General features: G+C 41.0%; 2 protein-coding genes across 6 annotated transcripts in view; one reads left to right on the top strand and one right to left on the bottom strand.

Moving 5' to 3' along the window:
- Window positions 1-4,324, bottom strand: part of XNDC1N (XRCC1 N-terminal domain containing 1, N-terminal like) — a 40,368-nt gene extending 36,044 nt beyond the window's left edge. The window contains 1 exon segment of the mRNA XM_059409873.1: window positions 4,132-4,324. The gene's annotated coding sequence lies outside the window, so the exon portion shown is untranslated.
- Window positions 4,325-4,690: 366 nt separating this feature from the next.
- RNF121 (ring finger protein 121) overlaps window positions 4,691-27,055 on the top strand; it is an 89,544-nt gene continuing 67,179 nt past the window's right edge. Inside the window, exons 1-2 of one of the 5 annotated variants that reach the window (XM_059409917.1) lie at window positions 4,711-4,794; window positions 5,678-5,786. Coding sequence is in view for 2 of the 5 variants with exons in the window: in XM_059409932.1 (XP_059265915.1) it covers window positions 4,732-4,794 (63 nt within the window). In the remaining 3 variants the exon portion in view is untranslated. Of the gene's footprint in view, window positions 4,795-5,677; window positions 5,787-10,753; window positions 10,776-27,055 lie in introns of those variants that run through there. The other 4 variants (XM_059409924.1, XM_059409932.1, XM_059409912.1 and 1 more) reach the window with 4 other exon arrangements.

The raw sequence follows: 27,055 nt of genomic DNA on the forward strand, positions 1-27,055 counted from the left end.
AGAGAGAGAGAGAGAGGGAAGCAGGCTCCCTGCTGAGCCGAGAGCCCGACGCGGGACTCGATCTCAGGACCCCGAGATCATGACCTGAGCCGAAGGCAGCGGCCCAACCCACTGAGCCACCCAGACGCCCCGGAAAGCTCTACATTTTCTACTTCGTCTGCTCCTATTCCTTTCATCAGAGTGTTTTACCTCTCATTGTTTTATTTAATATTGAAAGTTCATTATGGATATTTGTACTTTGTCGTTTGCCAAAATTTTACAGAACATTTTAAATATATGCAAAAACACATGTTAATATAGTGGACTCTTACCCATCCATCACTTAGCTTCAACAATTCCTTGGCTAGAGGTATTTTAGAGTTATCTGAATGCCTTTAGGTGGGATCTCTCTCCGAATATTTATACCCTGCCCTTTTTATCCATGTTCCTTACCCATCTGGCTCCTGAGAATGTGTCCATGACCCCTGATAAATTCTTGGCCATAATGTTTGGTCTTCTTATTTCCTTCCCTGGTCCCTCAACCCTAATTCTCCCCCTCACCCCCATTTCGAAGACATCCTTCATGCCATTGCCTTTGTTTGGAATGCTCTTTCCCTTTTGTACTTGTCAAATTGAATGCATCTTTGATGCTCAAATATCATCTCCACCTCAACCATCTCAAGCAATAGTTCCATCCTCTTGATTCTGTGTTGTAATTATCTGGGTATATACCTTATGTCCCTTGATCGACTGTAAACTCTTGGAGGACAGACTTCATGTCTAATTCATTTCTGTATCCTCAGTGTAAGAGGGAGAAACAGATTAGCAAATGTCTGCTGAATGAATGACCATAAACACTGAGCTCCAGTGAGCCAGCAGTCATGGAGTGCTCACAGTGGGGCAGACTGCTTTGACAGTGGTAATAGTTAGTGAAGGTCATCCAAAGGTCAAGCACTCCTCACAGGTCATATTCAGTATGGTGCCATAGCTTTAAAGAGAGAAAAAGGTAAGATGAGTCCCGAGTCACCTCTCCAGGCCTTCAGATTAAGAGTTGATTATTCCCACTAAAGGAACTCACTGAACATCAACAATTTTTCCTACTCTCTGCATACGGGGATACATTGGATATATAAAAATAAATGATATGGTCTCTGTTTTGGAGGAATTCCCAGTATACATTTGTGATTTGATGTGAAAACTCTACCATCTCTCATCATTAACAGACAGAGGACTGACTTGGCCAGCCCCAAAATACACCCTAGGCTTGGAGACCCAGAAGCTGTCAATCCTGGATATTTTATTTAGTTAATATTTAGGGGGTGTCTAGTAGGTACCAGGCACTGTATTGGTACTGGATACACAGCGATGAGTAAGATATATACAATCTTTCATGAAGATCATGATTTATCAAATTGCTTGCAGCTCTCCAAGATTAAGTGCTCTTCAACCTCGTTGCACTTGTATATACTGTTGTTCTTTGTTTTTTTTTTTTTTTGCAATGGCATGCATGTTTACCCTGTTTTTCTCCCCACTAAGTAGTGAGTACTTTGAGGATGTGGATTTTTGTCATGTTCATCATCTCTCACACCTCAGGGAGGTGCTGAAACACAGTAGGCATAAAGAACCATTGAAAAGAATACTTTAGGGGCACCTGGGTGGCTCAGTGGGTTAAGCCTCTGCCTTCTGCTCAGGTCATGATCTCAGGGTCCTAGGATCGAACCCCGCATCTGGCTTTCTGCTCAGCAGGGAGCCTGCTTCCTCCTCTCTCTGCCTGCCTCTCTGCCTGTGATCTGTCTCTGCCAAAGAAATAAATAAAATCTTTTAAAAAAAATTGTAGAAAAGAATACTTTATTAAGTCAACATAATTCCATTCAGAATTTCAGCAGAAGTTTCTGGCAGACATGATAAACTCATTAACCAATAAAGGGCCACAAATTCCTACAACAATTCTAAAAAGACAGATCAAGCAGATTACAGAAACAGACTCATATAAATGTGAATTTGCATCCTGTTGACTATAAGTAGAACAGAATCATGAGTCTGTCAAAAAAAGATGAAGTAACAAGTGGTGTTCAAAAAATTGGTCCACTTGTGAAGAAAAATAAAAGTAGATCCCTACCTCATAACATATTTAAAAAATTATACTCAAGTGATCAAGTGATCAAAGATGGAAACATGAAAAATACCTTAAGGTAACAAAAACAGGGTTAAAATAGAAAATATAAATGACTGACTGGAAGAAGATATCTGCAACACATAAAAAACTTGGATAGTATTCAGAATATATATTTTTAAATATTATAAATCAGTAAGAAAAGGAAAAACAATCCAATAGAAAACTGGAAAGAAGATAGAAATACAATTTACATAAGATTTGAATGACCAAGAATCCATATTTTTAAAAAGTCCTCATACTTTCTGGTAATAAGGAAATTGCAAGTACTTCTCTTCTAAGACCAGAAAAAATTAAAAAGTCTGAAAATGTAAAGGGTTGGCAATAACATGGGGAAACTGGCTCTCTCATAAACACTTCCAGCCCATCTTAATTCCAACTAGCTACATTCCAAGAATAGCCACCTATGTGTGGCCTGTAGTTAACTTATTTGAACAGTGCAGTTCTAGAGGGATTCAAGTGTGTACAGACACATACAGTATTTCTTATAGGAAAAACCATAAAGTTTTTTTTTTTTTTTTTTTTTAAAGATTTTTATTTATTTGTTAGAGAGAGAGATACAGAGCGCAAGCACAGGCAGACAGAGTGGCAGGCTAGAGGCAGAGGGAGAAGCAGGCTCCCTGCCAAGCAAGGAGCCCGATGTGGGACTCGATCCCAGGACGCTGGGATCATGACCTGAGCCGAAGGCAGCCGCTCAACCAACTGAGCCACCCAGGCGTCCCAAGTTTTTTTTTTTTTTAAGATTTATTTATTTATTTGACAGACAGAGATCACAAGTAGGCAGAGAGGCAGACAGAGAGGAGGAAGCAGGCTCCCTGCTGAGCAGAGGCTTTAACCCACTGAGCCACCCAGGCGCCCCAAGAAAAACCATAAAGTTTTAATGTCTATTAATTGGAGAATGGATAAATAGAATGGTAAAATACTATATACATTATATAATAGAATACTACCTAACAGCTAAAAGAATTGAATTAGATGTAAATATACATGAACATAGACAGTTCTCAAAAAATATAGTGAAAGATTAAGTTACAGAATGATATAGAAAATAGCACTTATTTTCATCAAAAAACAAAATGAAATAATACAATTACATTGTTAATACACGGAATTTTTCTCAATGGACTGGGAGAATACCCAGCTAACTGTGATAATAGTGTCTGAGAAAGATGAGAATAATGGGTCTGAGAGTAGAAGACTCAAGTAAGTTCAACTTTTATCCGTATTATTTTATCTTTTTTAAAAATGAGGACGCAAAGAGATCATGATGTCAGTAGTCAATTTGGGGTGATTGGGTTATAAGGTATTTATTATATTCTCTGTATTGTTTCACATAATAAAGTAATTCCCCTTTTAAGTAAATAAGATGCCTGTAGATGTAAATATTACCCTGTAACTTCCTGTTGGTCCTAAAATAAAGTTGACAGGCACTGCACTGTGAGTCCACTGGTCATCCTAGCACTATTCTCCCGATGATCCAGCTGGGCCGCCCACGGGGTAAGTGTGCAGGGGCCATAGGTTTGTATGGTGTTGGGTCCAGATGTACCGGTAAGAAGGGGGTGGAAATGAGTTAGGAAGCTTTAAGTTGGGGTGCAGCACAGAGAGAATAAGGTGTATGGGCGGGGATAAAGATAGGGGCTGCGTACGCACGATGTGTGGTGGGAAAGAGTACGGAGATTTGTAAAGCGACCCTAAGGCGTGAGAGTGCAACAGCAGATTGGGAGCGGTGGAGGTGCCGCAAGGCTCCTCTCTCAGGTTCAGGAGGCTAAGCCGCACAGCCGCTTCCCCCGCACCTCAGAATGCGCTGTTCTGTACATTCCTCGACGGCCACCCATTCTCGGCAACTCCCCTCCCCATCAACAACCCCCGCAAAGCCCCTCACCCGGGACAATGGACCTCGAAGAGCCACCGCTGCCTCAGATCCTGGACCACAAACCCATTCTCCCGCCAATCCGGCCCTCTGACCTCCGCCTTCTGACCTGGAGCACGACTCTTACGCCACCCCAAGTCCCGGAATGTGTTCTGTCGCCTCAGGAAGCCGCTGTTTCTGAAAGATGACGCCCACCGAAGCAAGAAGACATACGTGCGTAGCTATGTATATTTTATGTCTATTTGTAAATGAATATCTTACGCAAATTTTCACTCACTACAAATCTGAGCGCGGAAGTTAAACTTCCGGGTCAGATTCAATACGTTCTGGGATATGTAGTCCTTAGCCTCCACGCTTCACTCCTTGGAGCTCAGAGTGAGGGAGCGTCGGGAAAGTTGACGGTTTAGAGACTCTTCTCTTTCGCTGTCCAAAGGGGAGAATTGGTGAAATATTTGCACTATAAATAATACAGGCCCAATTTCTCATTTCGCAAGAACCCTCCTCCAGCCAAACTTGGAAGTGCCTGGAAACCGTCCCTCCCTGACCTTTAAAGAGTATCAGGTAGATGGTCTCTTAGTCCCTCTCAGAGCTCCGCCTGTCTTGATGCCCCGCCCTCCTGCTGGAGCTTGAGCCGCCTATTGGCTAGGATCACTTGAGCGGCGGAAGCAGCTGGCTAGCACGGGGACGGGGGAGAGGTAGAGTTGTGAAGATGGCGGCAGTGGTGGAGGTGGAGGTTGGAGGAGGTGCAGCCGGGGAACGGGAGCTAGATGAGGTAAGAAGAGTTCAGAGTCAAGGAGGGAAGAGGCTTACCCTGAAACTGAAGGGAGGGGAGGAGAGGAATCGGGAGTAGGGTCCTAGGGGAGGCGGGACCCTGAGAGGGAAGGAGCCAAATGGGGGGCGGGTGCGCGGAGAGGGAAATCAGAGATACCCTGGACTCGGAGAGTCGGAGGCGGACATGGGGGTAGAAGACTTGCAGTAACCTCGAGGGTGGAGATGGAGGATAGGGAAGGAAGCCAGAGAGGATGGGGGCATTAAGATTTGAGGTATTACTTGGGGGTCCTAGGGTAGGACTGAAGGGCTGAGAGGTAGCTTGAGTCGGAGGGGCGTGGACTTCTGTAAGGGAAGGCCGGGCTTTAGCTGTGGGAGAGTCGCGTCTAGGTTTGGCGTGGGGGTTGGGGACGCGGACCGGGGAAGAGTGCTAATCTGCTAATATTATAGCATTATTTTTTATATAAGAACTATTTTATTTTTCCATACACTCTAGGACTTTGTACCTAGTGTACTTAGTAAAGTTTTGGGCACTGAATGGATGAACGAATGATCACATACCGGAATTCATCCATTCACTCATTTATCAAACGTTACATATCATCTTTGCGCTGAGTTCTGGGCTAAGTGCTAGGGACGTAGGGGCCTTCCATTGAGGAGGCCACAGCCTAGTGATGGGAGACACACAGGGAAGACTAGTCACTGCATCAGAGGTTTAATGATGGCTCTGCAAAGAGGGGACCAATTTAGTTTGGGCTAGGGAAGGGTTCCCAGAGGAACTGAGTCTTATGGGATAAGTGATTCTCTAGTTCTGGCTCCTTCTAAACGTATGAGTTCTTTGAGGATGAGCTCCTTAAGGATGTATGTCCCCTTTACCTGTTTAATAGGCATTTAACAACGGATGTATTTAATTACCAGTGGTCCTTGAGTCACTAGGAAGAAAGACACATTGAGTTTGGAAGGAATGAAGGGACAGCGCTGAGAAGTGAAGAGAAGGTGAGAAAGTAGAGGGAGATGATTTTGAGGCCAAAGGTACATTCAGAACAAGGGGTGTTTATGGCCTTTCACAGGATACAATATAGACAGCACAGAGGGATGGGAGGAAGGAGATTGATTGTCAGGAATGGAATCCAGGGGATCTCTGAGGGATCAGAATCTTAGAGGCTTTGGGGTGGGTGATTGGGGAAGTCTGGGGGAGAGGCTCAGAAAGGGAGTAGAAGTGGACTTGAGAAGTCAAGACTGTTGCTTTGTCGTGGGATGACTTGGTGGATTTGCTTTACCTGATTGGTATCATTAAGGTGGCAGGAGACTGAGTACCCGACAGGTGGTTAGAATGGGGGGAGATTTTTAAAACCATTTTAGACCCATAGCTCCCAGCCATTAGAGGTGTTTAGATGCCACTTGGTGTCATGGGGTGGTTGTGGAAATGACCTCCGAGGCCTCTTACAGCTTTAAGTTTCTTTGATTACTGTTGGCTGTGATTCAGTGAGATACATTTCAAAGCGCCCTGGAAAAAGGAAATACAGTATTGAAGTTATTACATATAGTTTGTTAGTTATGAGTTATTATTTGAGAGAGGCAATTTCAGTTACATATATCAGGGTTCGTTGAGGTAAAGAGCTAAAGAATTAGCAAAGGAGAAAAGAAAATGTAAGAAAAGAACTTCCAAGTTTTGATATAGACTTAGAGTGTCATGCCTGGAGGTCAGCTTTATGTTTAACCACTAGCATCCATCCCCGAAACTTCTTTTATTTTTTACTGAGAAAGAATATAATCCGTGGTCTGGAAATTCTATATGGACTGTTTCTGTTTTTTTTGTGTGTGTGTTTGAGGAGATAACTCTGAGAAGTAGGAACAGCCAGTTACCCTTCAAACGCCCTCGCCCTAAACAAAGAAAAAAAAACAGGGGTCTGGTCTGGCAGACTTTAGTTTATGTAATACTAGAGTCTACCCAGCTGTTTTTTTCTTTCTTTCTTTTTTTTTTTTTTAAGATTTTATTTATTTATTTAACAGAGAGAGATTACAAGTAGGCAGAGAGAGAGAGGAGGAAGCAGGCTCCCTGCCGAGCAGAGAGCCCGATGCGGGACTCGATTCCAGGACCCTGAGATCATGACCTGAGCCGAAGGCAGCGGCTTAACCCACTGAGCCACCCAGGTGCCCTACCCAGCTGTTTCTTAGCAGCCTTAGCTAGTAAAGAAAAAGGTGAAAGCCATTCTTATAATTTGTAAGGATGGAGGTTTACTATGTGTTATACACTGGCAATTCAAAGGTAAGACAGGGGGCGCCTGGGTGGCTCAGTGGGTTAAGCCGCTGCCTTCGGCTCAGGTCATGATCTCAGGGTCCTGGGATCGAGCCCCGCATTGGGGGTCTCCGCTCAGTGGGGAGCCTGCTTCCTCCTCTCTCTCTGCCTGCCTCTCTGCCTGCTTGTGATCTCTGTCTGTCAAATAAATAAATAAAATCTTTAAAAAAAAAAAAAAAGGTAAGACAGAATCTTTACCAACTTAGTGTAAGGAAGATATGTAAATAGCTCTGTAGTGCTAGATAATTGTTATAATGGAAGTGTGTGAAAAATTCAGTGGGGCAAGCACTTGAGTCTGCTAGGGAGAGTCAGTGAAATCTTTGTGATAGAGATGGATTTTGAGCTGAAAAAATAAAGGTTGGGTTTACAAAGAAGTAGTGACTTGCATGTGGAGTCAGAGTTGTCTCCCTGTAGCCCTTTCTGTTTTGTAGAGAGACTCCTGTGGGGCCCAGATAACCGTAATGGATAGCCTAACTAAGCTGCAGTTGGTGCTCTTTGCCACTTCTTTGGAAAGATTGCACATGCTGTGGTTTTGTTCTTCAGGATATTGTACCCATGTTTTCCAATATCACATATCTTTAGTATGATAAGTGATCTGGAATAGCAGTCATCAGTTCATTTCTTTCCTCTTTTATCTTTTCATTATATGTTTCTCTAGTAATTGAGGTAATTGAGGCTGTGCTAAGTGCTTCTCTTGTGTTGCAGAAGTGTATGGAAAAGAGGGTTTAGGAAATGATCTACTGGTGGAAAAGGTTACTGTTTATTGAGTCCTTACCATTAACCAGCCTGTGTTTAAAGTCCTTTACTTGCATTATCTCATTCAATACTAAGAGCAGCCCTGTGAGTTAGGTGGTATTAATTGCATTTTATACAGGAGGAGAGTAAGACTAAAGAGATTGGAGTAACTTTTGTAGGATTCCACAGATGTGAGCTGGGAGGTGTAAATTCGAACTCAGGTCTGTCTGTGCTATCTTGAGCTTATCCCGTACTGTAAGGAGCACCTTGGTTCCATTTCTCTGTTTTTTATGCTCTGGGGATCGGTAATTAAAACTGTATGGTCTTAGGATTTCATGTAAAAATTGATACAGTATATTTCGTAAGTGACTGTGATTCCAAAGAGTATTTTGAGTCTCACAGTTGTGACAGTAATTTTATTAGTATTCCCTGCTTATGATCAAGAAAGTTGAGGTTCAGTAAGATCAGATCAGAAAGTTGAGAATGCTAAGGATCTAACAACTACTATGCGGTATTGCTAAGATTTAAACCCAATTTTTTCCCCACATTCCAAAGTATTTGTTTCCCCTTAGTTTAAAGACCTAAACTGTAGGGCGCCTGGGTGGCTCAGTTGGTTGGGCGACTGCCTTCAGCTTAGGTCATGATCCCGGAGGCTCGGGATCGAGTCCCACATCAGACTCCCTGCTTGGTGGGGAGTCTGCTTCTCCCTCTGACCCTCCCCATTTTTGTGCTCTCGCTCTCATTCTCTCTAATAAATAAATAAATAAAATCTTAAAAAAAAAAAAAAAAAGGCCTAAACTGCAAACTCATCTAAGCAAGTAAACTGCCCCTTTCTTTATGTCCGTAAGTTTCATCTCCAAAACATGAAGTAGCCTTTCATTCCTGAGAGGTGTAAAGGTTTAACCAAAGGAATATTAGTTTTTCTACACAGGTTCTTTAATTTACTAATAATTTGACTCTGCTGGACCCTTCCCACCCAACCCTCACCCCCATGGAAGGAGTGATTAGCTTAGTGGTATTTAGGGAGATGAGAGTGGGTCTAGCCAGCTCAGGCTAGGTATTAAATAGGCTGTGATAACTGGTTAGACTCAGTTGTTGCTCTCAACTTGCCAAACCACATGGTGCTGGGGGATATTAGTGGGATAAATCATGGTTATGAGATAGGTGGCTCAGAAGCAGACCCACTCCTGGAGCCATGAATTCCTCCTGGAACGTGTAAATGGCCAACTTCAGAGAGGAACTGGAGGCATCATTTTGGCACCGAGAGCTGGCTTGGGATGTAAGGTAGAAAAAACATGTCAACATCCAGTCAGGGCCAGCCGGCCTGCCTGGCCAGTACCTAGGAATTCTGGATTCGTCTACTCCCATTGCTTGTTCATCTGCCAGAATGATGTGATACGCAGATCAGTGAGTAGTTTTTGGCTCAAGTTCAAAGCAAGTATCCCAGTCTATAACTAACTTGAAGTATTGCTGCCTCAGATGTGTAATTTACCTCATTTGGGCCCTATTTTGTTCTTGTTAGAAGAGGAGATTGAACTAGATTGGTGGTGTTTAAACCTTTATTTACCACAATACTTTTTATTCAAGCAAAATCTCACTTTGAAGCCTTGGGGTCTGTGAGGGGACTCAGAACCCCTCAAGGTGTCTCAAGACACACTTTGATAATCAGGGAGCTCTCTTTTACTGTCCACTGATTGGATGACCCTACTCTTTGTTCCTTCAGTTCCACCCCCACCTCCTGTACTTCCTCTAGCCCATGCCTATCAAGGATTATTTTGTCTGTCTTCCCCACCAGATTCTTAGCTATAAGAGAGAGCAGAGTCCAAACCTGTCTTGCTCATTGTTGTAGTTCCTTCCCTCAGCATGCTGTGTGGCAGACAACAGGCTCCTACTCAGTGTTGGATAATTATTATTTCTGAGTAATAGTAATAATAGCTACCAGTTAGTGAAAGTTTGTGATGTGCCAGTTCCTCTGCTTAGTAGTACGTGTGTTTTTGTTTTTGATTGACTGTTTACAACATCCCTATTAGAATTGAACTATTGGACTAAGTCATGTTTAAAACTCTTTCTGGTCCTAACATACTGTGCACCATGTTTCTGGTTACTGCCAGGTCGGTTTTGGTGCCTAGGTGTCTGCCTAGAATGCCTGTCCTTTCCCTCTGTTGTGTTTCTAAATCTGCCTGTACTTAAGGTTCTAGCCCAAGGCTGTCCTGACTTCCAGAACTAATCTGATCTATACTGATTTCTTCTTTCCCTGCCTTTGATGGTTTTCTCTGTGTTCATTTATAAACTCATCAACCTTTTTTGAAGTACCTTCTGTGTGCCAGGCACAGAGCTATGCTTAAGGATACCAAGATGGAGAAGGTGTGATAATTGCCTTCATGGAGTTCATGGATTAGCATAAGAAGAGAAAGACTGATAAATAAGTACAAAAACATGTCACAGGTGCTGTGCTAGGCAATAGATGTGGTGGGTACATCAAGGAGGAAGTGGCAGTTATGTCATATCTCCTCTTCCCAACTTGACTGGTAAACCCCTAACAGGGAGGCTGTAGAAATCCCTCGCTTCCTCAAAGTAGTAATCACTGCTTTGTTTTGTTTTTGTTTTTGTTTTTCCTCCTGTGGGTCTCTCCCTATAGACATTTGATAAATGTTCCTTGTTTCCAGGGGTTTTCCTCTCTAGAGATATTTGGCCGAAGCCAAGGTTTTACTGAGGGATTAAGGTGTGTATGACTGATGTTTAATCTGGGATATCTGACCATTTTTCTTTGGGTTATTTTAAGGCATATAAAATGAGAACTAGCATAGTGTGATGGGGGAAAACCAGTAATAAACAATACACCTGGGTTCTAGACTAGGAATAGCCTATTTGTTTTATCTCAGAGACAGCCAAATGATAGTAGATGCTTGGAAGGCTGTGTTGAGGAGGATTCTGAGACCGGGGCTCAGCAGGTAAGTGCTGAAGTTGAAATAAGATAAGAATACTTAGTCTGTGCCAGGTCCTGTGCCGAGTGTTTTATATGCATTATCTAACTTAATACCAAAACCTTACAATAGGTACTGTTATGGTTATCTCCATTCTACAGATGCAGAAACTGAGGTATAGAGAATTTAAGTAAGTTGCCCAATGTTATACAACTGGATAAGTAGCAGAGCTGGGGTTCAAATCCAAAACAACTCCAGTTCCTCTGCTCTTAACCACGCTGGGCAGTGTGAGTACTGTGTTCTTTTATATTGTCCTACACTGGACATTTCTGTGTAAGTATGTGACTTCATTTACAGAGGTAATTTGACTGGGGTCATGCATTTGTCTATCTCCCGTGAGATTCGGTTCTCCTTGAAAGCCCTATCCATCCTCATATAACTGGTGCCTGGCAAAGAGTATGATTCAATAAATGCTTGAAGACTGAATTCATGAAAGATTTCAACCTCTCTGCCTCACTTCTCCATCTGTGAAATGACATGTTTGGACTTAGAGGATATTTTAGAGATCTCTTGCAGCTTTGCAAGTCCTGGATCCTAGTATTTTACTCTGCCTGTGTTCCCTACAGTTCCTATCAGGTATATACTAATGACTGACTGAATGAATGAATGTCTAATTATTGTTAATAATTTGTGACAATAGGGGCGCCTGGGTGGCTCAGTGGGTTAAAGCCTCTACCTTCGGCTCGGGTCATGATCTCAGTGTCCTGGGATCAAGCCCCACATTGGGCTCTCTGCTCAGCAGGGAGCCTGCTTCCCCCTTCCCTCTCTGCCTGCCTCTCTGCCTACTTGTCATCTCTGTCAAATAAGTAAATAAAAAATCTTAAAAAAAATAATTTGTGGTAATAATATTAAGTTGAGAGAAGGAAAAAATGGTGATAGGGAAGTTGTGGACAGAAAAGGCCTGACTTCAGAATATACTCAGAATCTCATACTTTGGCAGATACCCTGTCTGCAGACAGTGTTTCCCATTACAACTCCTATCCCCAGCTTACTCTTGCTTTTTGCTAGTCACTTTTTGATTAAGCTTATATTTTAATAACTCATCTACTTCCAGAAGGAATTTAAGGTGTCATCTGGTCAATAAAGGGAGATAGAGGAGAGAGAGGAGGAAAGGATGAAGAGAAATGTTCTAACTCCTTGAATGCAGCGATTGTCTTTCTTTGTTTACCGAGTGCTTGGCACATAGCAGACAACAGTATATTTATTGCGTATATGATGGGGTTGCCTGGGTGGCTTCAGTCAGTTAAGCATCTGACTCTTGATCTCAGGGTAATAAGTTCAAGCCCCATGTTGGGCTTCACACTAGGCTTGGAGCCTACTTAAAAAAAAAAAAAAGGTATCATAAATATGAATTCTCATAGGTATTAGTTGTGCTCAGGATGAGGGAAATAATGACTCAATAGCAAAGGTTACCTGACATGCTTAACTGTCTGTTTTAGAAGTAACACAGTATCACCTGATAGCATTTGCTTTTGAACTGCTTATGAAGCATTTTCGTTTGTAAATAATAATGTATTGCTCCTTACCAGTCAGTCATTGGCAGAGAATCTAAGGACTTGCTCTCTGCCCCATAGTAGTACCCTATATAGATTTCTGTCAACTTTTACCATTTTATATTGTTCATCTCCCTGATTAGGCAGTGAATTCCTAGAGGGGACAACCATATCATTTTTAATCTGTGTTCCTAGCACCTGGTCTCTCATAGTGGCTAGCATAGAGTAGATATTCAAATGTTTATTGCACTTGAATCTTAAATCTAGTCCTTCACTCAAGTCAAACATCCCCAGCAAGTGATCACTCCCAGTCTATATTTAAACCCCTCTAATGATAGGGAGCTTTTCCCCCGTGGTCAGTCTATTCCCTCTTTGAATACCTCTGTTGCAGTTTTCTTCAAATTGGGCTAGAATTCTTATTTCTGTAGCTTCAACTTTTTAGTACTCATTCCTTTTCCTAGATCCTGCTTCTTTGCCTTGTTGGCCCATGGAAGCACATGCAAGCACAGGCACTGCCAGAGGATGCCTCTGGGATGTGTAGGCTCAAACCTACATGGGGCTGTTTGTCTTGAAAGGTACTCCATGAAAGCCAACCCAAGATAATCCATCTGCCATCCTGCCTTATCTCCATTTTATTTCTTTGTGTTTTCCCCTCTTGAATTTGCTTGTTCTTTTTTGGCTCCTCAGAGGGAAATCTGTAGGTAAACATAAACTCATTAGTTCTCTGTACAGTGCAGCTTTCTCAAGGGAATGCTGAGTTATGGCCATGAGGTTTTTGGCCCCGGGCAACTAGGAAGAAAACAGTGGGGAAAGACGAAGTGGTGGTGGGGACAACACGGAACCCAAGACGGAGAGCATAAGCTTAAGCCTACCAAGGTTTGTGTTCCCTTTCTTCTCCTTCCCCAGTAGGGTGTTCTCAATAACTTAATGTATCTGTTACTTAAGAGGACTCCAGGGACATTTTACTCCACATTGTCCATAGGATTGAGCCTAATCTCTTCTTGAGTCTGTCAGTTAGCACCCTGCAGAAACAGTTTTTTTCTTTTGCTCTAATGATAACAATAGCTAACCTTTTTAGTGCATGCTGTGTACCAGGCACTATAGTAAGCATTTTACATGACATTATTCTTTTCTGTTTTAATGCTATTATTATGCTCATTTTCTAGATGAAAAAAGAAAAAAAACAGAGACCCAGCTAAGTAATTTTAATTTATTCAAGATTGCCTAGGTTGTAAGTGGAGGTAGGATTTGAACTTGGCTGTAGGACTCCATGATCTCTATTGCTGGAGTACTCTATAACAGGGAGTCACTATTTTCAAAGTTCACCACATCTTTATTGAGCATTGAAATTATGCCAGATATTGATTGGTCTTGGAAATTCATGGATGGATAATGAGACTATCTCTGCTCCATAAGAGTTCATGATCTAGTTGGGGAGGAACCCATCAAGTAAGAATGACAATATAGTATAATGAGTAGTTATATACAAGGTTCCACGGGTACATGGATGGAGCGTGTAAGTGTATTTGGGAGAGTTGGAGAGGATATGACATTGGGCTGATTCTTAAAGAAGGGTAAAAGTTTACCATATGAATAGGAGGCCAATTTACACCAAGGTAAGTAAAATCACATATGTGGAAGAATGGAGGCATGGACTCTCTGATCCTGAAATATATTATTCTTCACTACTAAAACATTTGTTGATAACTGCTTGCTTTGGGCAAGGCACTGCGTTAAGCAATTGGGTTGAGAGAAAAGATGCTAGATCATGTTTCTGTCTTTTAAGGAACTTACAGTTCTGTTAGAAATTAGGACATGTAATCCAGTTGGAAAGATATTGACTATACTTATAAAATCTGAGGTCCTAATTACCTTATTAGACAAAACAAAGTACTATTGGGGAAGTAAATCCCTTCTCATTGATTTGGTTAAGGAAGACTTCATGGAGAGGGAGCCCTCTGAGCTGGACCTTAATGGATGGTTTAAATATCACTAGAGAGACAACAGCAGGAATAAAGGCCCCTAAGTAAATGTGAAAAAGAAGGGTGTATTTGGAGATCATCAAGTAGGTGAGGGCTAAGTACTAGATCTAGAAACACAGGTTGGGGGCAACTTAAGGTTGATTTTGAATGCCCACTGAGGAGTTAAGATGGGTTTATTCATTCCTTCTGTCATCAATTATTGAGTGCTTATATATGCCAAATACTGTGCAGGGGACACAAAGATGAAGACCTGGTTCCTGCTCTCAGGGGCTGATAGTCATGTAGGGGCAGACAAGACATGGAAACAAATAATTGTGGTATAGTGTAAGTGGTATACACCATGGTGACCCAAGAAGGGAGTGATTAACTCTGCTTAGGGGAATCATTAAAGACTTTACAGAGAAGATGCTTGAGTTTGTTCTTAATAAAATTTGAGTTCAATAGATGGAGTCTGTGAGTAGGAAAGAGCAGTCCAGCAAATTGCAAACATATGCAAAGATTTGCAACATGGAATATTCTGGGAGCTGAAAGAATTTCTGTATAACTGAAGTATAGGCTAAATGTAGGGGAATAACGGTGAGTGTTAAGGTTGGAGAAGCGTTTATAACAACATGCTATAGAACATGCTGAGAAGCTTGGGCTTGTAGCATGTTCAGATCTATGTCTCAGAATGATCAAGTCTGATGGAAATGTAGAGGTTATTTTTGGAGGGATCAGATTGGGGAAAGAAGAAATTAGTTGGGGGTACTTAAGTAGCTAGGAGATAATGAGGATCTGAGCAAAAGTAAAGGCAGTGAAGGTGGAGAAAAGTGAGCAGCTATAAAAATACTAAATAGCAGTGCTTCCAGTTATTTTTTTGTGCTTTCCATTCACCTCCCTTATTCATTCACTCACACATTCATCAAACATTTATTAAATATGTCGTCTGTATTGTTCATTCAGTCTTTCCTTCTTGAAATACTTGTACCTTCAATATGACAGGCATTTTTCTAGGTCCTGGTAACTCTGCAATGAACAAGACAACCAAGGTCCTTGCTCTTGTGAAGTTTACTTTCTAATGGGGACATGCAGATAACAAAAAGAGGTGACTCCAAATGGTGACAGGTCCTCTGAGAAAAGTAGGGTGATGTGATAGAGAACAACTAGGAGAGGTTATGGAAAGCCTATGAGGTGACATTTGAACCAACACCTCAATGAGGAAGACCTAGCAGTTTGAAGATTTGGAAGCAGACATGTGTCAAGTGGAGGGAGAAGTACAAGTCATGGAATGTTAGGCATGTTTTGGGACCAAAGTGAGAGCCAGTGTGTCTGAATCATCGTCTGAATAAAAGGGAAAAATACCAGTGAGGTTAGGGAGTATGGCAGAGTCAGATATGTAAGGCCTCATAGATGCTGCTAAACACATTGAATTTTACTGAGAATACAATGAAAAGATTTTGAGTAGTTTGAAAGATGGGAGTGAGGTGAGCTGGTTTGCATCTTTTTTTGAAGATTTATTTAGGGCACCTGAGAAAGCATGGGGGAGGAGCAGAGAGAGGGAGAGGAAGAGAATCCCAAGCAGAACCCGAGGCGGGGCTGGATCTTAAGACCATGAGATACTGACCTGAGCTGAAGGCACTTGACCGGCTGAGACGGGCAGGCTCCCCTGCTGGTTTCCATTTAAAAAAGATCTTTCTGGATACTTTGAGGAGAATGAATTGTAGACAGACATTCAAGGAGAGCAGTTAGGAGACTTGCAGTAGTTCAGGTGAGAGATGATAGTGTTAGGGGTGTGATAGCAGAGATGATGAGGAAAAGTGGATGAATTTAGAGTATGTTTTGAACAGGAGCCTACAGGACTTGCTGGTGGATTGGATATTAGGTATAAGGGAAATAATCAAGCTTGACTTTCAGGTTTTTGGATTTGTTTTGCTTTAACTTGACTAATTGGCAGCACCATTGTTGACAGTATCAGGTATTGAAACAGGAGGGACCAAGGTAGAAGTTTTAAGAGGGGAAAGAGGAAATGTGAAAAATTCTGTTTGGCCATTTTATTTGACATCATCTCCACTGTTTGCTCAGGGGAGAATTACACAGTCTCTGTGTATTTCCAAAGCATGTGCTTTGTGTGTAGTGCTAGGTGTCAAGTATGAGGGGGATGCTGAATGAGTAAGACCCATTCCTTGTCATCAAAGCTATTAACATTAAGTAACATACATCTAACACTGAACATATACAGTGTACCAGATTATAGACTAGTTCTTTGTTTGGTTTTTTAAGGTTTTATTTATTTATTTATGAGAGACAGTGTACGTGCAAGTAGGGGTGGGGCAGAGGGAGAGAGAGAGAATCCCAGGCAGACTTCACAGAGTGCAGAGCCTGACGTGAGGCTCAGTCCCATGACTCTGAGATCAGGACCTGAGCCGAAATCAAGAGTCAGATGCTCAACCACTCAACCAACTGAGCCACCCTGGCACCCCCAGTCTAGTTCTTTGAAACATAAAGGTGAGTAAGATTCAGATGATTCTCAGACCCAGTCCACATCCAGAAAGATTGCTAAATGGAGAAAATATTTGCAAATCATATATCTGATGAGGATTTGCATTCAGAATATATAAAGAACTCTTACAACTCAATAAAAGATAAATAACCCAATAGAAATTGGACAAATGATCTGAATTGACTCTTCTCCCAAGAAAATATACAAATGGCCATTAAATGCATGAAAAGATGTTAAACATTATTAACGATCAGAGAAATGCAAATAAAAACCACAATGAGATACCACTCACTTCATACCTACTATGATATTATAATAACAAGTGTTGCGAAGGAGGTGGAGAAATTGGAACCCTCATGCCCTGGTAGTGGAAATCCATCGTGATGTAGCTGCTGTGGGAAATTTGGTGGTTTCTCAAAAGATTAACAATAGAGGTACTAGATGACCCAGTAATTCCACTCCTAAGATACATACTTGAGAAATAAAAACATGTGTCCACACAAGAGTTTATATACAGATGTTATAGCAATAATTTCATTATAGCCTCAAAGTAGAAATAACACAAATGTCTATCCACCAGTAAATGAATAAATAAAACCTGTATCTACACAGTGGAATACTATTTGGCAAGAAAAAAAAAAGAGTGAAGTACTGATATATGCTAGAACATGGATGCTCCTTGAAAAAACATGTTGTCTGAAAGAAGCCAGTCAAAAAAACTGAATTTTGTACGATTTCATTTATATAAAAGGTCCAGAAAAGGCAAATATATAGAGATATAAAGTAGATTTATGGTTGATTAGGTCTGGGAATGTGAATGGGGAGTTGATAGATGAGCATGAGGTTTGTTTCTAAAGTGATGGAAATTATCTAAAGTAAGATGGTTGCACCACCCTGTAAATATATGAACAATCATTTAATTGTCCACAAAATAGATACTATACCTCAGCAAAGCATTTTTTTATTATTTTTAAGATTTTATTTATTTATTTGACTGAGAGAGAGATCATAAGTAGGGAGAGAGGCAGGTGGCGGCAGGGGGGTGGTGGTGAGAAGCAGGCTCCTCGCTGAGCAGAGAGCCCGATGTAGGTCTTGATCCCAGGACCCTGAGATCATGACCTGAGCTGAAGGCAGAGGCTTAACCCACTGAGCCACCCAGGCACCCAACAAAGCTTTAATAAAAAGAAAATATCCTTGATCTCAAGATGCTTAGAGTCAAGTTATGGAAACAGACTCTGAAACAAATTTAAAAACTAATGTGACCTTGGAGATATGTATAAATTGCAAATTTCTGCAGAAGAGGAAGGGAATCACTCTACCCGAGAACATCTGATAGACTCTAAGCATCTTGAGAGTGAGAGCTGTTATTTATTTATCATTGTATCTCCGGTCTGGAACTTAGCATATGTTCATCTCACAGTTGTTGAATGAATGTGTGAATGAATAACAGTGGAAAATATATAATGAAGGAGGTGATATTTGAGCTGCATCTTCAAGAGCAAATAGAGATGAACTAGACAGTGAAGGTGAGGAAAGAATTCTAGGGAGAGAAGATGGCGCCAGCCAAAGCGCTGAGCGATAAAAGGAAAGAATATGTTAGAATGGTAGGTGGTTCAGGTGGTTCAGTGTGGCTGGAGTATAAGCCATTTGGTGGAGAGTGGTGAGATAAGTAGCTGGTTGGACTAGATTATGAAGTACCTTGTGTGTCATACAAATAAGTTTGGGCTTTAATCCAAAGGTAATAGAAAGGTATCAAAGTCTAAGTAGAGGGCTGATGCGGTCAATTGTGTATCTGAGAAAGATCCTCTGGCTGCTATTAGGTGTGCATCTGTTCTAGCGTGATTAGATTCAGGGAGATCACCTTGGAGGTCACTGCAGTAGTCTGGGAGAGAGTAAGGGATAAAGTCTGAGGTATGGCAATGAAAAATTCAAGGGCGATTCCATAGGTGGGAAATGTGACAAGCAGATGAATAGTCCAGAATATAAAGGCTCTAGGAGTCCATAGAAAGGACAGTTTTGCTCTGGAAGGGTTTCTGGAAGAGGTGGCATCTGGATTGGGTCCAATACCATCCTAAAGGAATGGTATAGAGTACATGGGAGGGTGGAGGGCATGTAGGAAAAAGTGAGCGGAGGGCCAGTGGGGAAGAAGCTAGTCTGAGAAGTAGGAATTTCAGGGGAAAGGAATTGAAGAACCAAAGAATGGTAGGTGCCCCCAAATTTGATAATTGTTGAATGGGAGAGAAGTCATTAAACTATCCCTTCTTCTTTTAATATATTTGAGATTTTTCATTAAACAGCTTCCCAACTCAGCTGACCTGGAGGATGAGCTGGCCTTCCCAACTCAGCTGGCCTGGCTTTCTGGTGATGGTAGAGAGGTGGGGGTGATGGGCAGACAGCAGCCACAGCAGTTGTTACCACCAACATCCACTTTCACTTCCCTGCTCCAAGTGTGCTGTCTGTATCAGGCCTTACAGTTTGGCTGAACAGATTCAACGTCTGCATGATTCCCAGCTGATTCATGAGGTCTTTTTTTTTTTTTTTTTTTTTTAAGTGAAGTGGTTGCACTTTGATTTATTGGCCTTGAATTGTCGGCAGGGCTGCAGAGTTGAAGAAGAATGTGAATGAGAGGAGAATGGAGAGCTACAAATATGGAGAGCCTTTGAACTTTTGTACTTGTTATCCTAACCACCTAGCGAACCAGAGCATCTGTTCCCACAGGATAGAGGAGGCAGCCAGCCTGGTTTGCTTTATTCCTACCAGGTCTAGGAGATGGCTAATCTCTCCTTTTTCTGGGCTTAGGTAGTGTTTTGTTTAAATGTCAATGGTTGTTATCCCTGTCATACTATTTTATCTTTAATACTCTGTTGTGTCCTGTCTTTTCCCCTCCCCTGCCCCTCACCAACTATGAATACCTCAAGCGCAAAGGTTGGGTTTATTTGTCTCTAATTTTTGTGAAAGAATGAAGTCTGTAGCTACATGGTTGATCAGTTTCTAACTTGGAAGGATCAGCTGGGACCTCTGAAATGCCAGTTGGCCCTAGTGGATGGCATTCCAGAGTTTAGGGCCCTTTATGGTTAGCAGGTACTTGAAGCCAGGACAAGAGGCCATCCTCTGACTGATGGATACTCCTGATGCATGCCACGGTAGTCACTTAGTAAAGTTTGATAGATTTAATCTGGTAGCATCCTGTTAATTCACACCTTACCTTACCGAAGGTATTTTGTTTTTAGTTCTGTGGTAAATAAGGAAACTGTGGCAGTTTGGAAAGCCAGAGTATTACAGCTGACTCCAAAGCTTTGGAGTTAAACAGATTTGGTGTGAATTATTATACCATTTTAGTTTTAAAGCACCTTGAAAATCACCTAAGCCAACCCCCTCATTTTGTATATGGGGAAATTGAGGCACAGAGGAAGTTCCCTGTTTATTGACACATAGCAATTAAATAGGTATGCTAGATTACTAGCTCTTCTCTTCAACTGCTCTTCTTTTCACTGAGAAGGGTAGTTGTTGCCCTAAACCCATTTCTTGGGGTGAAAAGTGGGAATGAGATAAAACCCAAAGAAATAAGTCATACTACATGGGGTTTTATTGGCTGTCTAACCCAGCATGTTCTCCTGTTGTTGGAAGCCTTTAGGGGAAATGAGTGTCTATAGCAATAAAACAGTCTCCCTTTGAACTTTCTTCTCTTACCATGTTTTATTTTCCTTCATAATACTACCAGAATTTATGTCATATATATATAAATATATGTTTATTTACATGTTTATTTTCTGCTTATTCAAAGTTAAGTTTTATAAGAAAATATACTTTGCTTTATGCTTGTCTTGTGATTGAATTAGCAAACATATTTATTGGGTACTTTCAAGATGCCAGGTGCATGCTCCCCATGCCTTTGGTGTTTGCAGGTCAATGATATGTCTGTTTCTTTTTTGGGGGTGTGATCATTCATGAATATATCTAAACCTTGAACACAGAATATATATTACTGAACACAGAGTATTCTTGAACACAGAATATATATTATTGTCAAGTGATTTTCTGATGACTTTATAGTGCTCGTATGATTAGAGTGAGGCTGCTTTTTATTGTGGATTTAGGCAGTGAGATGTAGCATGAGCTTAAACCTCATGCTGCTTGATCAGATAGACCCAGGAGAGAAGAGAGTCTAGAAGCAGTAGAGCAAAGTGATTTGGCAGCTGGGGAGAGAACACTTGGTCCATAGCTGTGGGGAGACAGCAAGACCTATGGCTGACTTATCCATTAGGCACAGTAGGTACAGTCCCAAGGGACCCACAAAAATATCTTAATTTCCTTTAAGAATTAAAAAGTGACTACAGTCCAGCTTGGATTATACATCTTTGTAGCAGTGTAGTCATAAAATACATTTTTGCCTGTCACCCTTGCAAAGCGGCCATGCTAATCTTCTTTGTATTGCTCCAGTAGTGAGCACTGTGTTGGGTTATGGACATTGGGGAGGGTTTGTGATATGGTGAGTGCTGTGAAGTGTGTAAGCCTGACGATTCACAGATCTGTACCTCTGGGGCAAATAATATATGTTAGTAAAAATAATTTTAAAAAATAAAAAATATACTTCTATTTTTTATTAATATATTTTATATTTATATTATATATATATACACACACACATATATATCTATATATATATCTATATTTTTTTTAATGGCGAAAGAGGCCCACAAAGGCGGAAGTACCTGGGCCCCATGAAAATCATAATGTGACTCTAGGAGGACTTTGTGACTAGTCATTGATTTGGTCATTTGAGGCCGTAAGCCCTGTCTTTGATTTCTCCCATAAGTTCTGTGACCCTTTCTCTATCACTATTTCAACTGTGATCTTCAGTGAGTCATTTTTCTCCTTTATATCTCATCCGTGCCTTCTGTAAGAGGAAACAGTTGTGCTCCCTGGGCTGAATAAGTTCATACTTTTAAAGCAGCCTAATTATTATTATTTTTTTTAAGATTTTATTTATTTATCTGACAGACAAAGATGACAAGTAGGCAGAGAGGCAGGCAGAGAGGGAAGGGGGAAGCAGGCTCCCTGCTGAGCAGAGAGCCCGATGTGGGGCTTGAACACAGGACCCTGAGATCATGACCCGAGCCGAAGGCAGAGGCTTTAACCCACTGAGCCACTTAGGTGCCCCAAGCAGCCTAATTATTTTATTTTTTATCTGTCTTCTCAAGGGCAAGAAAAAAGTTTGGTTCATCTTTGCATCCCCTGCCTAGCCCTGGACCTGCACATTTAGAACAGGAGTACTTAAGTGAGATTTGAGTAAAGGAATAAATGTTCTCAAACTTCACAGACAGCTTTGGGGCCTTATTTATTTGTTTGCTTGTTTATGTTCTTATTTGTTTATTGTCTTTTCTGAGGTTCTTTCAGCAAAGTTTATAGAGCTATGGGAACACTCAAGAAAATGATGTGGAAAACAAGGATATTGTACCATCTTAGAAAAGAGCCAATGTGAAGAATCAGGTGCACATGGGGAATGAATGGTCTTCTCAACAAATGATGCTGAGACAACTAGTTAGCCACATGCAAAAGAATGAAGTCGATCCCTACCTCATATCATATGCAAAAAGTAACTCAAAATGGACCAATGACCTAAATATAATAACTAAAACTATAAATTTTTAGAAGAAAACATTATCCGAAATCATGATCATTTCTTAGATATGACACCCAAGCACAAGGAATTAAAGAAAACAATAAATAAGTTGGACTTACCAACATGAAAACCTTTTGTGTTGCAAAGGACACCATCAAGAAAGTAAAAAGAACGCACAGAATGGGAGACAATATTCGCAAGTCATATATCAGATAAGGGAATTTGTATCCAGAATATGTAGGGAACTTTTACAACTCAGCAATAAAAATTAAATAATTTCATCAAAAAATGTACAGAAATTTCCAGTATGGCTTCTAAGAAGCTTGGGACTCACTACTTTGTCCTAACAAGTAAAAAGCTAAACAAACCGATAAATCAGTAATTCTTAGATTTATAAGAGAATTGAGTTTATAAGAGCCTGGAAAATTGGAGAGACCAAAAGTTGAATACAGAGAATCACAACTTACAGGAGCAGACACATTTGTGGAAACCAGTCCTGGAGTAGGGAAACCTGGGCCTTAGATGAATTGCTGGAGACTCCCTTTTGACCACTCTGAGAGTTAAAAGCTCCAAGGGGACTCACTCATTGAGGTTCCCCCCACCCCCTGCCAGTTTTGTGAGTTCTGCCTCCTGGATATCTATCAGGTTCTTAAGCTGAGTATTTTTTTTTTTAAAGTTTTACTTATATATTTGTCAGAGAGAGAGAGAGAGAGAGAGAGAGTGCACACACACACAGACAGAGTGGCAGGCAGAGGCAGAGAGAGAATCAGGCTCCCTGCTGAGAAAGGAGCCCAGTGTGGGACTCCATCCCAGGACCCTGGGATCACGACCTGAGCCTAAGGCAGCCGCTTAACTGACTGAGCCACCCAGGTGTCCCTCTTAAGCTGAGTATTGAGAAAAATCCCCTCATGCTTCTGGTGGGGGGCAAGGGAACTATTTAAAAATACTGCAGAGCATTCTGTTCTTAGCAAGGTGGTGGTCTGCCATCAGGAGAAACTAGTTAGCCAGAGCCCAACTGACCCCGGGGAAGGGAAATAATCCAACTCTAGCCAGCTCTAGACTTCCATGTAGGAGAAGGGAAATGCCAAATTCCAGCCCACTGAAGCCATCCTTTCCCACCTAAGAGGGGTGATGAGTGAAGAGCTGAGAAGCACTTGTGAAGTTCATATTCCACAGGCATAGGCTCACTAAAAGACTGAAATTCAGTCATTGGACTCTAGTATGTTTCTCCTCCTTCCACACCTTGCTACCACATTACTAAAGGCCTATTTATAGCAGTGCCTTGCCGACCTATCAAGAAAAAATTCTAAGACCTACCAAAAGACAAAAAGCACAGTTTTTTGGGTTTTGTTCTTTCAAGTAGGCTCCCTGTCCAGCATGGAGCCCATTGTGGGGCTTGAACTCATGACCCTGGGATCAAGACCTGAGCTGAGATCAAGAGTTGGACACTTACTGAGTCCACCTAGATGCCCCAAAAGCACAGTTTGAAGAGAAAAACCAAGCATCAGAATTAGAGTCACCTATGACAGGGATGTTGGAATTATTTGAACAGGAATTTAAAACAACTATGATTAATATGATCATAGCTCTAATGACTAAAGTAGACAGCAGTATAAGAACAAGAGAGATGGAAATTCTAACACTAGAGATCAGAAACACTAGCAGAAATGAAAAATGTCTTTGATGGGCTTGCCAGTAGACCGGACATGGCTGATGAAAGAATCTCTGAGCTTGAGGGTATCTCAATAGGAACCTATAGAAGTGAAAAGTAAAGAGAAAAAAACATTAGAGAAAACAGTTTCTAAGAACCATGGAACAACTACAAAAGTTGTGATATACATTGCTATGGTCTGAAAATGTTTGTGTTACCCCAAATTCATATGTTGAAATTTTAATTCCTAATGTGATGGTATTAGCTGGGGGAGTTTTTTGGGAGATGATTAGGTCATAAGGGCAGAGCCCTCATAATTGGGATTTGTGCCCTTATGAAAGAGGCCCCACAGAGCTCCCCAGCCCCTTTTACCATTTGAGAAAATGGCCAAAAGGTGGCCATCTATGAACCCAGAAGCCCTTACCAGATATAAAATCTAGTGCCATCATCCTGGACTTCCACCCTCCAGAAATGTGAGAAATAAATTGTTGTTTATAAGCCACACCCAATCTTTTGCATTTTGTTAGAGCAGCCCAGACTTAAAACATTCATATCATGGGGATACCAGAAGAAAAAGAAATAAAATAAATATTTGAAACAATAATGACTGAGAATTGCCCAAATTAATGTCAGACGGCAAATCACAGATCCAGGAAGCTCAAAATACTAAGGAGGATAAATGTCAAAACAACAACGAGACAAAAACCTTCCATGGCAAAAAAACTACACCTAGACATAATTTTTCAAACTAGAAAATCAAAGATAGAAAATCCTGAAACAGGAGGAAAACCTTAAGGAAAGGTAAGGAAAACCTTACCTACAGAGGAGCGAAGATAAGAACTACATCCCAGTTTTCCTCAGAAACCACGGAAGCAAGAGCAGGTAGAATGAAATGTTTAAAGTGTTGAGAAAAGGGCTACCTGAGTGACTCAGTTAAGTGTCCGACTCTTGATTTCGTCTCAGGTCATGATCTCAGGTGCATGAAATCGAGTCCCACTTTGGGCTCTGTGCTAGGCATGGTGCTTGCTTAAGATTCTCTCCCTCTGCCCCCACCCCTGCCCCCGCTCACACTCTCTTTTCTTTTCTTTCTTTCTTTTTTTTTTTTTTTTTAAGATTTTATTTATTTGACAGAGATCACAAGTAGGCAGAGTGTCGGGGGAAGCAGCTCCCCCACTGAGCAGAGAGCCCAGTGCGGGACTCAATCCCAGGACCCTGAGATCAGGACCTGAGCTGAAGGCAGAGGCCTAACCCACTGAGCCTCCCAGGCACCCTCATACTCTATTTCTTTAAAATAAAAAAAAAAAAGTGTTGAGAAAAACGCTACCAGCCTAGAATTCTTTACCCTTCAAGAGAGAAGGAGAAATAAAGACAAACAAAAAATGAAAGAATTTGTTCCCAGTAGATCTGACTTGCAAGGAATGTTAAAAGTAGTTCTTTAGAGAGGAAAATGATAGAGGTCAGAAACTCAGATCTACATAAAGGAAGGAAGTATCAGAAAAGAAATAAGTGAAGATATAATAGGAATATTTATTTTACTTATACTTTTTTAATGAATGATTGTAAAATTTATATTCAGTTTTCATGTGTTCTCTACTAATACATAGAAATGTATTTTTTGAGTGTGTTTATATTATATTCTACCATGTTGCGGAACTCTCTTATTCTAGTATTTTTTTTCTTTTTGTAGATTCTTTGGGATTTTCTACATAGAACATCAAGTCATCTGCATATAGGGGCAGTTTTCTTTCTTTCCAATTTGTATGCCTTTTATCTCCTTTTATTGCTTTATGCTGGCTAAAAACTTCAGTGTTGAATAGTAGTGGTGAGGGTAGACATGCTGACGTTGTTTCTGATCTTAAAGGAAAAGCATTTTGTCCTTCACCATTGAATATGAATTTTTATAGTGCTTTTTTTACAGTGCTTTTTTAAAAATTGTAATTGATCTAGCATATCAGTTTTTTCAGAACAATAATACCAACACTGTATTTGATTATGTATGCATTTATGTGTCTGTGTATGTGTGTGCGTGTGTGTGTGTGTGTGTGTGTAGATATGCTTATGAAAAAGTGAAATGAATGACAGCAATGAAACAAAGGATGGGAGGGAGAAATTACGATTATTTTAAGTTACTCATATTACCCATGAAGTGATATAGTATTTGAAAGTGGACTTAAGGGGCGCCTGGGTGGCTCAGTGGGTTAAAGCCTCTGCCTTTGGCTCAGGTCATGATTACGGGGTCCTGGGATCGAGCCCCATGTTGGGCTCTCTGCTCAGCGGGAAGCCTGCTTCCTCCTCTCTCTCTCGCGCTCTCTCTGCCTGCCTCTCTGCCTACTTGTGATCTCTATCTGTCAAATAAATAAAATCTTAAAAAAAAGGATTTTTTTATTTAGTTGTAAATGTATACTGCAAACTCTAGGTCATCTATTAAAACAATAAAAGCAAATATAAGTGATAAGAAAGAGGAGAAAATATAATTATGTAAAATTCTCAGTTAAAATTGCAAAAGTCTGGGGGTGCCTGGGTAGCTATTGGTTGAGCTTCCTTCTCTTGATTTCAGCTCAGGTCTCGATCTCAGGGTTGTGAGTTCAAGTCCCATGTTGGGCTCCGTACTAGGCATGGAGGCTACTTAAAGAAAAAAAAAGAAAAATCACAAAAGCTTGGAAAACAAAAACAGGAGCCAAGAACGAGAACAACAAACAGAATATATTGACAGATGTAGTGAATATTAATCCAGCTATATCAGTAGTTACTTTAAGCATCAGTAGTCTAAATGCACCAATTAAAAGATTGTCAGAGTGGATTAAAAAAAAAACATCCACTATATATTGCCTACAAGAAACCCATTTTAAAAAAAAAATTTTAATTTAATTTTTTTTAAGAATTTATTTTTCAATTTGACACAGGGTGAGCAAGAGAGAGCAAGCAAGCACAAGTGTGGGGAAAGGCAGGCAGGGGAGAAGCAGGGAGAAGCAAGGAGCCTGATGTTGGCCTTGATCCCAGGACCCTGGGATCATGACCT

This window comes from Mustela nigripes, chromosome 1 (genome assembly GCF_022355385.1).
Source record: "Mustela nigripes isolate SB6536 chromosome 1, MUSNIG.SB6536, whole genome shotgun sequence".
Taxonomy (NCBI): Eukaryota; Metazoa; Chordata; class Mammalia; order Carnivora; family Mustelidae; genus Mustela; species Mustela nigripes.